General features: G+C 44.7%; 1 protein-coding gene across 2 annotated transcripts in view; it reads right to left on the bottom strand.

The window, feature by feature from the left end:
• The window catches only part of LY96 (lymphocyte antigen 96), a 38,911-nt gene extending 28,446 nt beyond the window's left edge, over window positions 1–10,465 (bottom strand). The window contains exon 1 of one of the 2 annotated variants that reach the window (XM_023184091.1): window positions 10,241–10,465. In XM_023184091.1, the coding sequence (XP_023039859.1) occupies window positions 10,241–10,352 (112 nt within the window). In that variant the 5' untranslated portion in view covers window positions 10,353–10,465. The remainder of the gene's footprint in view (window positions 1–10,240) is intronic. The other variant, XM_023184092.1, reaches the window with a different exon arrangement.
• Window positions 10,466–13,698: the final 3,233 nt, after the last annotated feature.

Genomic DNA, 13,698 nt, shown 5'->3' with positions numbered 1-13,698 from the left:
AAGGAAGGAAGGAAGGAAGGAAGGAAGGAAGGAAGGAAGGAAGGAAGGAAGGAAGGAAGGAAGGGGGAAAGGAGGAAGGGAGGAAGGGAGGAAGGGAGGAAAGGAGGAAGGGAAGGGAAGAAGGAAGGAAGGGAGGAAGGGAGGAAGGGAGGAAGGAAGGAAGGAAAACTTCCCAAATCTAGGGAAGAAAATGGAAATAATGGAAATACAAATCTAAGAAGCCCAATGAAATAGTTTTGTTTGTTGGTTTGCTTTTAAATATGGGGGTCTGCTCTGTCACCCAAGCTGGAGTGCAGTGATGTAATCATAGCTCATTGCAGCTTCTAACTCCTGGGCTCAAGTGATTCTCTTACCAATAGCTGAGACTACAGTTGCATACCACCACATTCAGCTAAGATTTTTATTTTTATTTTTTTTATTTATTTTTTATTTTTGTAGAGATGAGGTCTCACTATGTTGCCTAGGCTGGTCTTGAACTCCTGGACTCAAGTGATCTTCCTGCCTCAGCATCCCAAAGTGCTGGAATTACAGGCATGAGTCACCACATGTGGCCTGTTTTTTGTGTGGTTTGGTTTGTTTCTAATTAAAAAAAAATTGTAGAGGCCAAGTGTGCTGGCTCATGCCTGTAATCCCAGCACTTTGGGAGGCCAAGGCAGATGGATGGTTTGAGGTCAGGAGTTCAAGACCAGCCTGGCCCACATAGCAACACTCCATCTCTGCAAAAAATACAAAAATTATCTGGGCATGTCAGCACAGCATGTGCCTGTCATCCCAGCTATTCGGGAGGCTGAGGCACAAGAATCACTTGAATCCAGGAGGTGGAGATTGCAGTGAGCTAAGATCACACCTCTGTACTCCAGCCTGTATGACAGAGCGAGACTGTCTCAAAAAAATAAAAAAAATTTTTGTAGAGATGGAGTCTTTCTTTGTTGACCAGGCTAGTCTCCAACTCCTAAAGTATAGAGTTGTTATATGTGATTCAATTTAAGTTGTCATTAGCTTAAAACAGACTGTCAAAACTATAAGGTGTTGCTATGGTTGGAATGCATTCCCTGAAGTTCATGCATTGGAAATTTAATCCCCAGTACAAGAGTGTTGAGGGGTGGAACCTCCAAGAGATGATCAGTTCATGAGGGCTCTGCCCTTATGAATGAATTAATGCTGTTGTTGCGAGAGTGGATTAGTTATTGTGGGTATGGATTCCTGATAAAAGGATGAGTACAGCCTCCTTCCCCACCCCTCACACGTGCTCTTTTGGCCTTCTGCCCTTCTGCCATGGGATGATGCAGCAAGAAAACCCTTGCTAGATGTTGCTCAATGTTGGATTTCTCAACAACCAGAACCATGAGCCAAATAAATTTCTGTTTATTATAAATTATCCAGTCTTATGTATTCTGTTATAGCAGCAAAAAACAAATGAAGATAGAAAATTGGTGCCTGAGAAGTGAGGTGTTGCTGTAACAGGTACCTAAAAATATGGAAGCAGCTTTGAAAATGGATAATAGGCAGAGGTTGGAAGAGTTTGAAGGAACAGGCTAGAAAAAATTCCATATTGCCATGAACAGAGCATTAAGGGCAATTCTGATGCGGGCTCAGAAGAAGGGAAGAAATGTAGGGAAAGTCTGGAAATTCCTAGGGATTACTTAAGTGGTCATAATCAGAATGTTGGTAGAAATGTGGAAGGTAAAGGCAATTCTGATGAGGCCTCAGACACAAATGAAAAACAAGGTACTGGAAACTGCAATAAAGGCCATCCTTGCTACACAGTTACAAAGAACTTGATGGACTTTTGTCTGTTCCCTAAAACTGTGTGAAAAGTAGAACTTAAGAGCAAGAATCTATACTGTCTGATAGAAGAAATAGATATGCAGGAAAGTGCTCAAGGTGCTGCATGGCTTCTTTTGGCCACTTATAGTAAAATTCGATAACGAAATTAGTATGGATAGAAGGGAGCCAAGTGTTCTTCTACATCAAGACAATGGGAGAATGACCTGAAAGGCATTTCAAAGATCATTAAGATAGGCTAGGACTTTGAGGGCAAGGTCATATATGAAAAGCCATACTCAATGGTGAAAAACTGAAAGTTTTTCCTCTAAGATCAGGAACATAAGGCAATGATGTCCATTCTCACCACTCTTGGTCAACATAGTACTAGAAGTCCTAGCCAAAGCAATTAGTCAAGAAAAAACAAAAAAGGCATCCAAATTGGAAGGGAAGAAGTAAAATTATCTTTTTGCAGATGACATGGTCTTATATATAGAAATCCCTAAAGACTTCATTAAAAATTGTTACAGCTGGCTGGACATGGTAGCTCGTGCCTGTAATCTCAGCACCTTGGGAGGCAGAGGTGGAAGGATCACATAAGGCCAGGAGTTCAAGACTAGCCTGGGCAACATAGCAAGACCCTGTCTCTATTACAAACTTTAAAAATTTTTACAGAAAATAAAAATGTAAAAAATTGTTAGAACTAATAAATGAATTCTGCAAAATTGCAGGATATAAAATGAACCAACAAAAATCAGTAATGTTACTATACACTATCAACAAGCTATTAGGCCTGGTGCAGTGGCTCACACCTGTAACCCCATCACTTTGGGAGGCTGAGACAGGAGAATCACTTGAGTCCAGGAATTCAAGACCAGCCTGGACAACATGGCAAAACCCCGTCTGTACAAAAAATACAAAAATTAGCCAGATGTGATGGTGCATGCCTGTAGCTACTCAGGAGGCCGAGGTGGGAGGATCACTTGGGCCCAGAGAGTCAAGACAGCAGTGAGCTAAGATTTTGCCACTGCTCTCCAGCCTGGGCAACAGATTGAGACCCTGTTTCAAAAAAATTAAAATTGACAGATGTGGTGGCTCACACCTGTAATCCCAGCACTTTGGGAGGCCGAGGAGGGTGATCACCTGAGGTCAGGAGTTTGAGACCAACCTGGCCAACATAGTGAAACCCCATCTCTACTAAAAATACAAAAATTAGCCAGGTGTGGTGGCAGGTGCCTGTCATCCCAGCTACTCAGGAGGCTGAGGCATGAGAGTTGCTTGAGCCCAGGAGGTGGAGGCTACAGTCAGCTGAGATCACGCTACTGCATTCCAGCCTGGGCAACAGAGCAACACTCTGCCCCAGAAAAAAAAAATTATAACAAGCTATCTGGGAAAGAAATTAGAAAAACAATCCAATTTACAATGGTACCAGGAGGAATACAGTAAACTTCACTAAGGAAGTTAAAGACTTGTATAGTAAAAGCAACAAAATAAATTGATCAAAAAAATTAACAGGACGAAAACAACCAGAAAGATATCCCTTGCTCATAGATTGGAAGACAACGTTGCTAAAATGTTCATACCATCCAAAGTGTTCTACAGATCCAGATTTGAAGCAATCTCTGTCAAAATCCTAATGGTATTTTTTTGTTGTTGTTGTTGTTGAGAGAGAGAGAGAGACACAGGATTTCACTCTGTCACCCAGGATAAAGTGTAGTGGCACAATCATAGCTCACAGCAACCTCAAACTCCTGGGCTCAAGTGATTCTCCCACCTCAATCTCCTGAGTAGCTAGTACTACAGGTGCATGCCACCACACCCAGTGAATTTTTTTTTTTTTTCATTTTTTTGTAGAGATGGGGCCTCACTATGTTGCTCAGGCTGGTCTTGAACTCCTGGCTTCAAGTGATCCTCTCACTTCAGCCTCTCAAACACTAGGATTATAGGCATGAGACACCACGCCTGGCACCAATGACATTTTTTTACAGAACTAGAAAAAAATAACTATAAAATGTATACAGAATTTGTGATATTGTAAAATAATAAGAAATACATATTTTGTCTTTGCCCCAGTTTCTGGCACAGAGATCCTAAAATCCTGTAGTTTACAGAACAATGGGAGTGGTAAGAGAATTTTTTTGTCCTAACATTTGTTGTTTGATGCCAATTTCTTGCCCAAAGCTTCTAGTTCCTTGGACTGTCCTGGGCAATAGCAGCGTCTTTTTTTCTAATGGTGACTCTTGGTGGGTTCATGGATAAGGGCCAGTTACCAGAAAGACCAAGCCATGATGAGAAGCTTGGAACTTTTAGCCCCACCTCCCATCCTGCAGGAAGGAGAGAGGGGCTACAGACAGAGTTAACATTTGATTATGCCTACATGATGAACCCCCCCATAAAAATTTCCAAACGACAGGGTTAGGAGAGCTTCTGGGTTGATGAACATGTGGAGATGCTAGGAGGATGGTGCGCCCAGAGAGGACATGGACATTCTGGTTCCCTTATCCTGCACCTTACCTTATGTATCTCTTTTATCTGGCTATTTGCCTTTGTATTAATAATCCTTTGTATTAATAATATCCTTTATAATAAACCAGTAAACATAAATGAGTGTTTCCTTGTGTTCTGGGAGCTAGTCTAATAAATGATCAAACCCAAGAAAGGGGAACCTCCAATTTATAGCCAGTGAGAACCACAGGTGTCAACCTAGGGCTTGCACATGGCATCTGAGCTGGGAGACAAACTTGTGGGAAGGACCCCCTAGTGGGTGGGATCTGACTGTAACTCCAGGTAGTGTTAATATTGCTTCAAGATCCTGAGGAGTCTTGGAGGTCTTGGTAAAAAGCTGAGATTTCACTCTAATTGTAGTGAAAAGCTACTGGAGGATTTTCAGCAGCAGAAGTCACATTATCTGACTTATTTTCATTTTACAAAGATCTCTCTGGCCTCTGTGCCAAGAATAGATTGTATGGTGGCAAAAACTGAAGCAGAGGGAGGGCAATTCAAGAGGTTTTTGTAGAGGCCAAGGAGAGACAAATGTGGCATGAGTGTTAGAGAGCAGTGAGAAGCACTTGGATATAGAATAGAATCTGAAGATCATGAAAACAGGAATGACTAATACAATAATGTAATAAGTGAAGGAAAGAGATACTTAAGGATACTTCTGGTCTGGGGCCTAAGGAAGTAGGTGGATGATGAGATGGAGAAGACTTAGAAAGAAACAGGTTTAAGGCTAGACACGGTGGCTCATGCCTGTAATCCCAACACGTTGGGAGGCCAAAGCAGGCTGAACCCCTAAAATCAGGAGTTCAAGATCAGCCTGGTGTCTATTTAAAAAATACAGGTCGGGCGTCGTGGCTCACGCCTGTAATCCCAGCACTTTGGGAGGCCCAGATGGGCAGATTGCCTGAGGTCAGAAGTTTGAGACCAGCCTGACCAACACGGTGAAACCCCATCTCTACTAAAAATAGAAAAATTAGCTGGGCATGGTGGCGCACTCCTGTAATCCCTGCTACTCAGAAAGCTGAGGCAGGAGAATTGGGTGGTGGCACACTCCTGTAATCCCTGCTACACAGAAAGGGAGGCAGAGACTGCTGTGGGCCAAGATCGCGCCACTGCACTCCAGCCTGGGCGACAGGGAAAGACTCCATCTCAAAAAAGTAAATCCCATCCCAAAAAATACAGAAATTAGGTAGGACCAGGCGTAGTGGCTCACGCCTGTAATCCCAGAACTTTAGGAGGCCAAGGTGGACAGATCATTTGAAGTCAGGAGTTCAAGACCAGCCTGGCCAATATGGTGAACCCTCATCTCTACTAAAAACACATAACAATAGCCAGGCATGGTGATGCACACCTGTAGCCCCAGCTACTTGTGTGGCTGAGGCACGAAAATCACTTGAACCTGGGAGGTGGAGGTTGCAATGGGCTGAGATTGCACCACTGCACTCCAGCCTGGGTGACAGATCAAGACTCTGTCTCAAAAAAAAAAAGAAAAGAAACAAAGAAAAGAAACAGGTTTTAGGCCTAGCATGGTGGCTCATGTGTGTAATTTCAGCCCTTTGGAAGGCCAAGGCAGGAGAATTGCTTGAGCCCAGGGGTTAGGACTGACCTGGGCAGCACAGCAAGACCCTGTCTCTACAAAAAATTTAAAAATTAGCGAGGTTCGGTCTTGCTCTGTTGTCCAGACTGGAGTGCAGTGGCACAAACATGGTCTGCAGCCTTGACCTCCTGGGCTCAAGCCATCCTCCTGCCTCAGCCTCCTGAGTAGCTGGGCTATACTACAGGTGAGTGCTATCACATCTGGCTGGCCATCCTGATTTAAAATGCAGCCCCCCAGCTTCTCTACCTTTGCATCTTTGCACCCTCTACTCCGCACTCCCCAGCCTTATTTTTCTTTCACAGCAATTTACCACCATCTGACATGCTGAATATTTTACTGAATCCATTAAGTGCAGGGACTTTTGTCTTTGTTGTTAATTCAATTATCTCCTCAGTTCCTAGAGTAGGCGCATGCTAAATGCTCAGAGAATATTGGTTTCATTAAATAATCTATTAATTCCTTGGATTTTCTTTTTCTTTTCTTTTCTTTTTTTTTTTTTTTTTTTTTTGAGACGGAGTCTTGCTCTGTCACCCGGGCTGGAGTGCAGTGGCCGGATCTCAGCTCACCACAAGCTCCGCCTCCTGGGTTTATGCCATTCTCCTGCCTCAGCCTCCCGAGTAGCTGGGACTACAGACGCCCGCCACCTCGCCCGGCTAGTTTTTTTGTATTTTTTAGTGGAGACGGGGTTTCACCATGTTAGCCAGGATGGTCTCGATCTCCTGACCTCGTGATCCGCCCGTCTCGGCCTCCCAAAGTGCTGGGATTACAGGCTTGAGCCACCGCGCCCGGCCATTCCTTGGATTTTCTAACCATCTGTAGCAAAAAAAAAAGATTAGAACTGAGACCAGTGACTCGGGATCATAGGAGAGCATGTGCCTAAGGCCCTGGAAACCAACTCACACACCCATGTTTTTTGCCTTTTCCAAAATTGGGAGAATAAATCAGCCAATTTTTGTCATTTCTGTATATTATGGACTGACAGAAATGTGTCCTCATTCCCCCGTCCCCATTCATATGTTGAGGCTCCAGTCCCTCCAAATGTGACTGCATTTGGAGACAGTGCCTTTAAAGAGGTAATTAAGTTAAAATGAGGCTGTTAGGATGGGTCCTAATCCAATCTTGTTGGTGTCCTTACAAGAAGAGGAAATTTGGACACACAAAGAGACACCAGGGATGTGCACACACAGAGATTGCTTAAGTCCAGGAGCTCAAAACCAGCATGGACAACATGGCAAAACTCCGTCACTACAAAAAATTTGAAAATTAGCCAGACATGATGGTGCAGGCCTGTTGTCCCAGCTACTTGGGAGGCTGAAGTGGGAAAATCACTTGAGCCTCAGAGTTTGAGGCTGCAGTGAGCCATGATTGTACCATTGCACTCCAGCCTGGGTGACAGAGCAAGACCCTGTGCTTAAAAAACTATACACTTAGATGCCCAGCAGCTTGACCAAATGGAAATTTATCTCTGCTTTTTCATGGAGATCATCGTCACAGTGAATCAGAGGTTGTTGTCACCAACACCCTCACAATAGTACCTAGCGGAATCAAAATAGTACCTAGAGGAATCAGTGCTTCCCACAGGTAATGCATTTTTGGCCTGGCGGGATGGATTCTCTCAGGCCGGGAAGGCAGTCATACATATGGCAGTGGGGATGGCAGCAAGCAGCATCTTGCTGTAGATGTGTATTCCAGTGGCTTGTCCACAGTCCCTTTGTCAGTGGGGCAGCAGGAAAGGAACACAGGATTTCTCAGAGAGAAAGAAGGAAGATCCTCCTTCATAAAGTCAAATCAAATTAGCCGGGCATGGTGGTGCACGCCTGTAATCCCAGCTATTTAGGAGGCTGAGGCGTGAGAATTGCTTGAACCCAGGAGGCAGAGGTTGCAGTGAGCTGAGACAGCCTAGACAGAGTGAGACTGTCTCAAAGAAAAAAAAATTAGAAAGTCAAATAAAAAGGTAAACCAATGGTGATGGTTTCACAGCAATGTGCATATACTTAATACAATTGAGCCAAACACTCGCAAATGATTAAAATGTGAAATTTTAAGCCAGGTGCAGTGGCTCATATCTGCAATCCCAGGACTTTGGGTGGCCAAGGTGGGAGAATCTCTTGAGCCCAGGAGTTCTAGACCAGCCTGGGCAATATAGCAAGACTCCATCTCTACAAAAAAATTAATAATTAGGCCAGCTGCGGTGGCTCATGTCTGTAATCCCAACACTTTGGGAGGCCGAGGTGGGCGGATCACCTGAGGTCAGGAGTTCGAGGCCAGCCTGGTCAACATGGCAAAACCCTGTCTCTACTAAAAATACAAAAATTATAGGTGGTGGGCACCTATAATCCCAGCTACTCAGGAGGCTGACACAGGAAAATCGCTTGAACCCGGGAGGCAGTTGTTGCAGTGAGCCAAGATCACGCCATTGCACTCCAGTCTGGGCAACAAGAGTGAAACTCAAAAAAAAAAAAAATTAATTAATAATTAGCCAAGTTAATTAATTAACCAAGACACATGGTGGCACATGTCTGTAGTCCCAGCTACTAGAAAGGCTGAGCTAGGGGGATGGCTTGAGCCAGGGAAGTGTAGGTTGCAGTTAGTGGAGATCATGCCACTCACTCCAGCCTGCACAACAGAGCAAAACCTTGTGTCAAAAATAAATGATAAAATATGATAAAATGTGAAATGTTTTTAAAAGACAAATTGAGTTATTGTTAAAAAAAGACTAAAAGCTAAATAATAATACAAAATGTTATATCCATAAAGATCATATAAATAGTGGCATAAGCCGGGTGAGGTGGTTCATGCCTGTAATCCCAGCACTTTGGGAGGCTGGGGCGGGCGGATCACGAGATCAGGAGATTGAGACCATCCTGGTCAACATGGTGAAACCCTGTGTCTACTAAAATACAAAAAACAAAAATTAGCCAGGTGTTGTGGCATGCACCTGTAGTCCCAGCTACTCAGGAGGCTGAGGCAGGGGAATAATTTGAACTTGGGAGGCAGAGGTTGCAATGAGCCAAAATCATGCCACTGCACTCCAGCCTGGCAACAGAGCAAATCTCCGTGCGTGCGCGCGCGTGCACACACATGCACACACACACAGAGTGGCATAATTCGCACATGGTACAAAAGGGCCAAAGGAGGAAAGGGAAGTGGGGGCCAAGTAGAGTAGGAGCCTTGCTGGAAGAGCGGAATGCAAAAGGATCTTGTAGCATAGAGAGATTTTAGAGATACGTTGAGAGGGAATTCAGTGCAACCCACCAGGAGAAGAAGGGCCATGGTGTGTGACTGGCCACATTCCTAAGTCTCCTTCTCACATGTGGCAATTATCCCAATTTCCCGAAAGTCACTTTATATTAGCATTTGGCAGAGCATGTTTCTCAAGAGAGTTAACATACCCTCCAGACTAAAAACCAAACAAACAACAAATGAAATTGAAAATGTTGTGGTTAAACAGGTACTTTTACTGCAGAACTTCTCAGAACTCAAAGTACATCTGTAAATCTCTCCCAGATGATTAGGCCATAGATCCTATTTTCCCAAAAGAATCTTAAAGAACTGGTATTTTGGGAAGCACCACTTTAAACCTTCCGGATAGTGCCAGTGGGTGGAAAAGGGCAGCCAACCCATGGTGAGCTGCACGGTGGAAAGTACCGAACCAAAACAGCTGTCAGGCCTGACACTGTGCCTTCAGACCCGAGGACGCTTGCTAATGAGCAGCTGGGGCAGCGGACAGTGATACAGCCAGTGAATAGCATTAGGGTATGGCTGACTCCAAAAAAAAAATTAAGGGTATTGTCTTTATGTGACCCTGTGCTAAAAAATTTCACTTCACAACACCCTTATCAAGTAGGCTATAAAATCACCTTCACTTTAGTGCTAAAAAGGCTGGAGTACTTTGCTTAAGGTCACACAGCTAGTGACAGAGACAGGCTTACATCTAGTTAGGGAGATGATTCCAAGAGCCCTCAAAAGTCACAGCTTGGAGCAGAAATCAACTACAGGAAGCAGCTGGGACTGCTCTACCATCTCAAGAAGAAGAACTGGTAAGTGTCAAGGCTGAGGCGAAAGCTCAGAAGTAGATGGTTTTACTGAAACTGGGCAGAACCCAAAACTGGGCTCAGGGTAGAGAAAGATGACACAGGGAACAGAAGCGCTTGGAGGTCAAGCACAACACAGTTTAGAGACTCGCGAGCTCTGTGAGGGGTCGAAAAGATTCTCACGGGGCAGCTGCCAGCTATTGCTTTTCCTGCTGGCGGCGTCCGCCACAGCAGCTGGAACACACTGACATTTCCTGTGTTCCAGCCACAACAGTGTAAGGTTCTTGTGAAAACTTACCCTCAAAATAGTTGATGCTACAATTATTTGTTTTGCAGTTTTACTTACCACAGTAGGTGTATGAAATACTTGCGTCGGATGAGTTGCAGACCCAATAGTGCTTCTGAGCTTCAGTAAATATGGAAGAAAATAGGGTGGAAAAAAAAAGAAATGGTAACATGATTCAATATCTCCAAAACTTTACAAATGAAAGAGGATCAATAACTAATCATCAGACTCTTCCTTTTCAGTAAGCAGAAAAGATTTAACTTAGTCATCAGTCACATGATTTCTGAGTTCCTATCCAACTGTTTCCTCTTTGTGTGTGTGTGTGCGCTTAACATTTGAGCACTTCCTGCAAAGGAAGAGAGAAAAATGATTTAGAATGTACTCTTCAAACACTTACTGTAAACGAGAGTGATCAAAGCCTTAAAAATAAAACAAGACACTTTGGCCAGGTGTGGTGGCTCACGCCTGTAATCTCAGCATTTTGGGAGGCCAAAGCAGGTGGATCACTTGAGGTCAGGAGTTCAAGACCAGCCTGGCTGATGTGGTGAAACCCATCTCTACTAAAAATACAAAAATTAGCCAGGTGTGATTGGCGCATGCCTGTAATCTCAGCTATTCAGAAGGCTAAGGAAGGAGAATCACTTGAACCTGGGAGGCAGAGTTTGCAGTGAGCCAAGATGGCACCACTGTACTGGCCTGGGCAACAGAACTCCATTTTGAAAAAATTTTTTAAATGAAAAATAAAATAAAATAAACAAGACACTTCCCAGTCAACTGTAACAAAACCAGTCCCTAGGTCCCCCTGAAAGTCTCAACAGACAGGAACTCCTTCTCCCTCTGCATTGCTCTTCTCTCCCACAGCTCTGTATACCAGCAGTTCCCAACATTTTTGGCCTCAGGGACCAGTTTCTTGGAAGACAATTTTTCCACGGACTGAGGGGATGGGGAGGGATGGTTTCGGGGTGAAACTGTTCCACCCCAGATCATCAAGCATTAGATTATCATAAGGAGCATGCAACCTAGATCCCTTGCATGTATACTTCATAACAAGGTTCCTGCTCCCTGCTGGGAATCTAATGCTGCTGCTGGTCTGACAGGAGCTGGAGCTCAGGTGGTAATGCTCGCTCACCTGCTGCTCACCTCCAGCTGTGCAGCCCAGTTCCTAACAAGCCACAGCCAGATTCCTAACAGGCCATGGACTGGTACTGGTCCATGGCCCCCAGGGGATGGGGACTCCTGCTTTATAAAACAAATTCTCAGCCGGGCATGGTGGCTCATGCCTGTCATCCCAGCATTTTGGGATACTAAGGCGGGTGGATCACTTGAGGTCAGGAGTTCAAGACCAGCCTGGCTAACATGGTGAAATTCTGTCTCTACTAAAAATACAAAAATTAGTGAGGCATGGTGGCGCACACCTGTAGTCCCAGCTACTCGGGAGGCTGAGGCAGGAGAATTGCTTGAACCCAGGAGGCAGAGGTTGCAGTGAGCCAAGATCGGGCCACTGCACTCCAGCCTGGGCGACAGAGTGAGACTTGCTCTCAAAAACAAACAAACAGGCCGGGCGCAGTGGCTCACCTCTGTAAATACCAGCACTTTGGGAGGCCAAGGTGGGCAGATCACCTGAGGTCAGGAGTTTGAAACCAGCTTGGCCAACACAGTGAAACCCTGTCTCTACTAAAAATACAAAAATTAGCCAGGTATGGTGGCAAGTGCCTGTAGTCCCAGTTAATCAGGAGGCTGAGGCAAGAGAATTGTTTGAACCCAGGAAGTGGAGGTTGCAGTGAGCCAAAATCATGTCACTGCACTCCAGCCTGGGTGACAGAGGGAGACTCCATCTCAAAAGACAACAATAACAACAACAAATCAAATTATCATGGCCCAGAGAGCTGCACCTATGGATCTGAAGTGAACAGTCTCATGGGAACTACTTCTTTTCAGCAGCATGTTTAGTTAGAGGACACAACAGGGCCAGATAAGACCCCAAACAGGGAACACTAGCTGTAATTCTGTGCTGTGGGCAGGGACTCCACCAGTCTTAATAATGCATTCACCTACAACAAGCTAGACCTCAAGAGAACATTTTGAGTCCTAATAATGAAATGTTATCATTTTGTTGTGACATGTATTTCATTTCAAAACTCTTACTCCATTTTAGAAAGTCAGCTATTCCTTTAGATATTTTGCTACTTGAAATCCTTTATAGGATATAGTTTAGGGTTAGTAGCCAAAAATGGCATGGAATTTTGGCTAAAAATCTGCACACTTAAGAAGAAAATAATCATATGTTGGTAAAAATATTTTACAACAGAAGTGTGTTTCTTTCCATTTTTTTAGAGACAAAGTCTCACTGTGTTGCCCAGGCTGGGGTGCAGTGGTTGTTCTCAGTTGTGATCCTAACACACTGCAGCCTCAAATTCCTGGGCTCAGCTGGGACCACAGGTTTGAGCCATGGCTGTTGGCCCTGCCATTTTCAAAAATGCAAAAGTCCAAGGGAGGAGGGGGAAATAGGGAGTTGTTCAATGGGCATAGAGTCTCAGGTTGACAAGATGCAGGAGTTCTAGAGATCTGTTGCACAACAATGTGAATATAGTTAACACCACTGAACTCTATGCTTAAAACTGGTTAAGATGGTAAATTCTTTAAAAAACACAATTTTAAAATAAATTTAAAAGATGGGAAAAAAAGGCAAAATCCCATGAACACCCTTAGCGGTCTCAAAATACCATTTCCCACTATAAGCAACCAGCACTCCTTGGAGTCTGGGGTAGAAAATGTACAAAATGAGCCTAAAACACTTTGTTATATTAGATAACCAATTTGAAGATGGTTCCACTGACCAAAGATAGGTGTTTCTAGTTTCCTGTAATGGCTGTAACAAATTGCCAAAAGATTTCATGGCTTTAAACAACACAGCCTGGGCACAGTGGCTCATGCCTGTAATCCCAGCACTTTGGGAGGCCAACGTGGGCGGATCACCTGAGGTCAGGAGTTCGAGACCAACCTGGCCAACATGGTGAAACCCCATCTCCACTAAAAATACAAGAAATGAGCCAGGCGTGGTGGCAGACGCCTATAATCCCAGCTACTTGGGAGGCTGAGGCCCGAGAATTGCTTGAACCCAGGAGGCGGAGGTTGTAGTGAACTGAGATTGCGCCACTGCACTCCAGCCTGGACGACACAGCAAGACTCCATCTCAGCCGGGCGCGGTGGCTCAAGCTTGTAATCCCAGCACTTTGGAAGGCCGAGACGGGTGGATCACGAGGTCAGGAGATGGAGACCATCCTGGTGAACACGGTGAAACCCCGTCTCTACTAAAAAATACAAAAAACTAGCCGGGCGAGGTGGCGGGCGCCTGTAGTCCCAGCTACTCGGGAGGCTGAGGCAGGGGAATGGCGTAAACCCGGGAGGCAGAGCTTGCAGTGAGCTGAGATCCGGCCACTGCACTCCAGCCAGGGCGACAGAGCGAGACTCCGTCTCAAAAAAAAAAAAAAAAAAAAAATTGGGAGATTATATCCCAC

This window comes from Piliocolobus tephrosceles, chromosome 7, assembly GCF_002776525.5.
Source record: "Piliocolobus tephrosceles isolate RC106 chromosome 7, ASM277652v3, whole genome shotgun sequence".
Taxonomy (NCBI): Eukaryota; Metazoa; Chordata; class Mammalia; order Primates; family Cercopithecidae; genus Piliocolobus; species Piliocolobus tephrosceles.
Note: the sequence above shows the minus strand (reverse complement) of the source record. Positions and strands in the feature narration are given on the sequence as shown.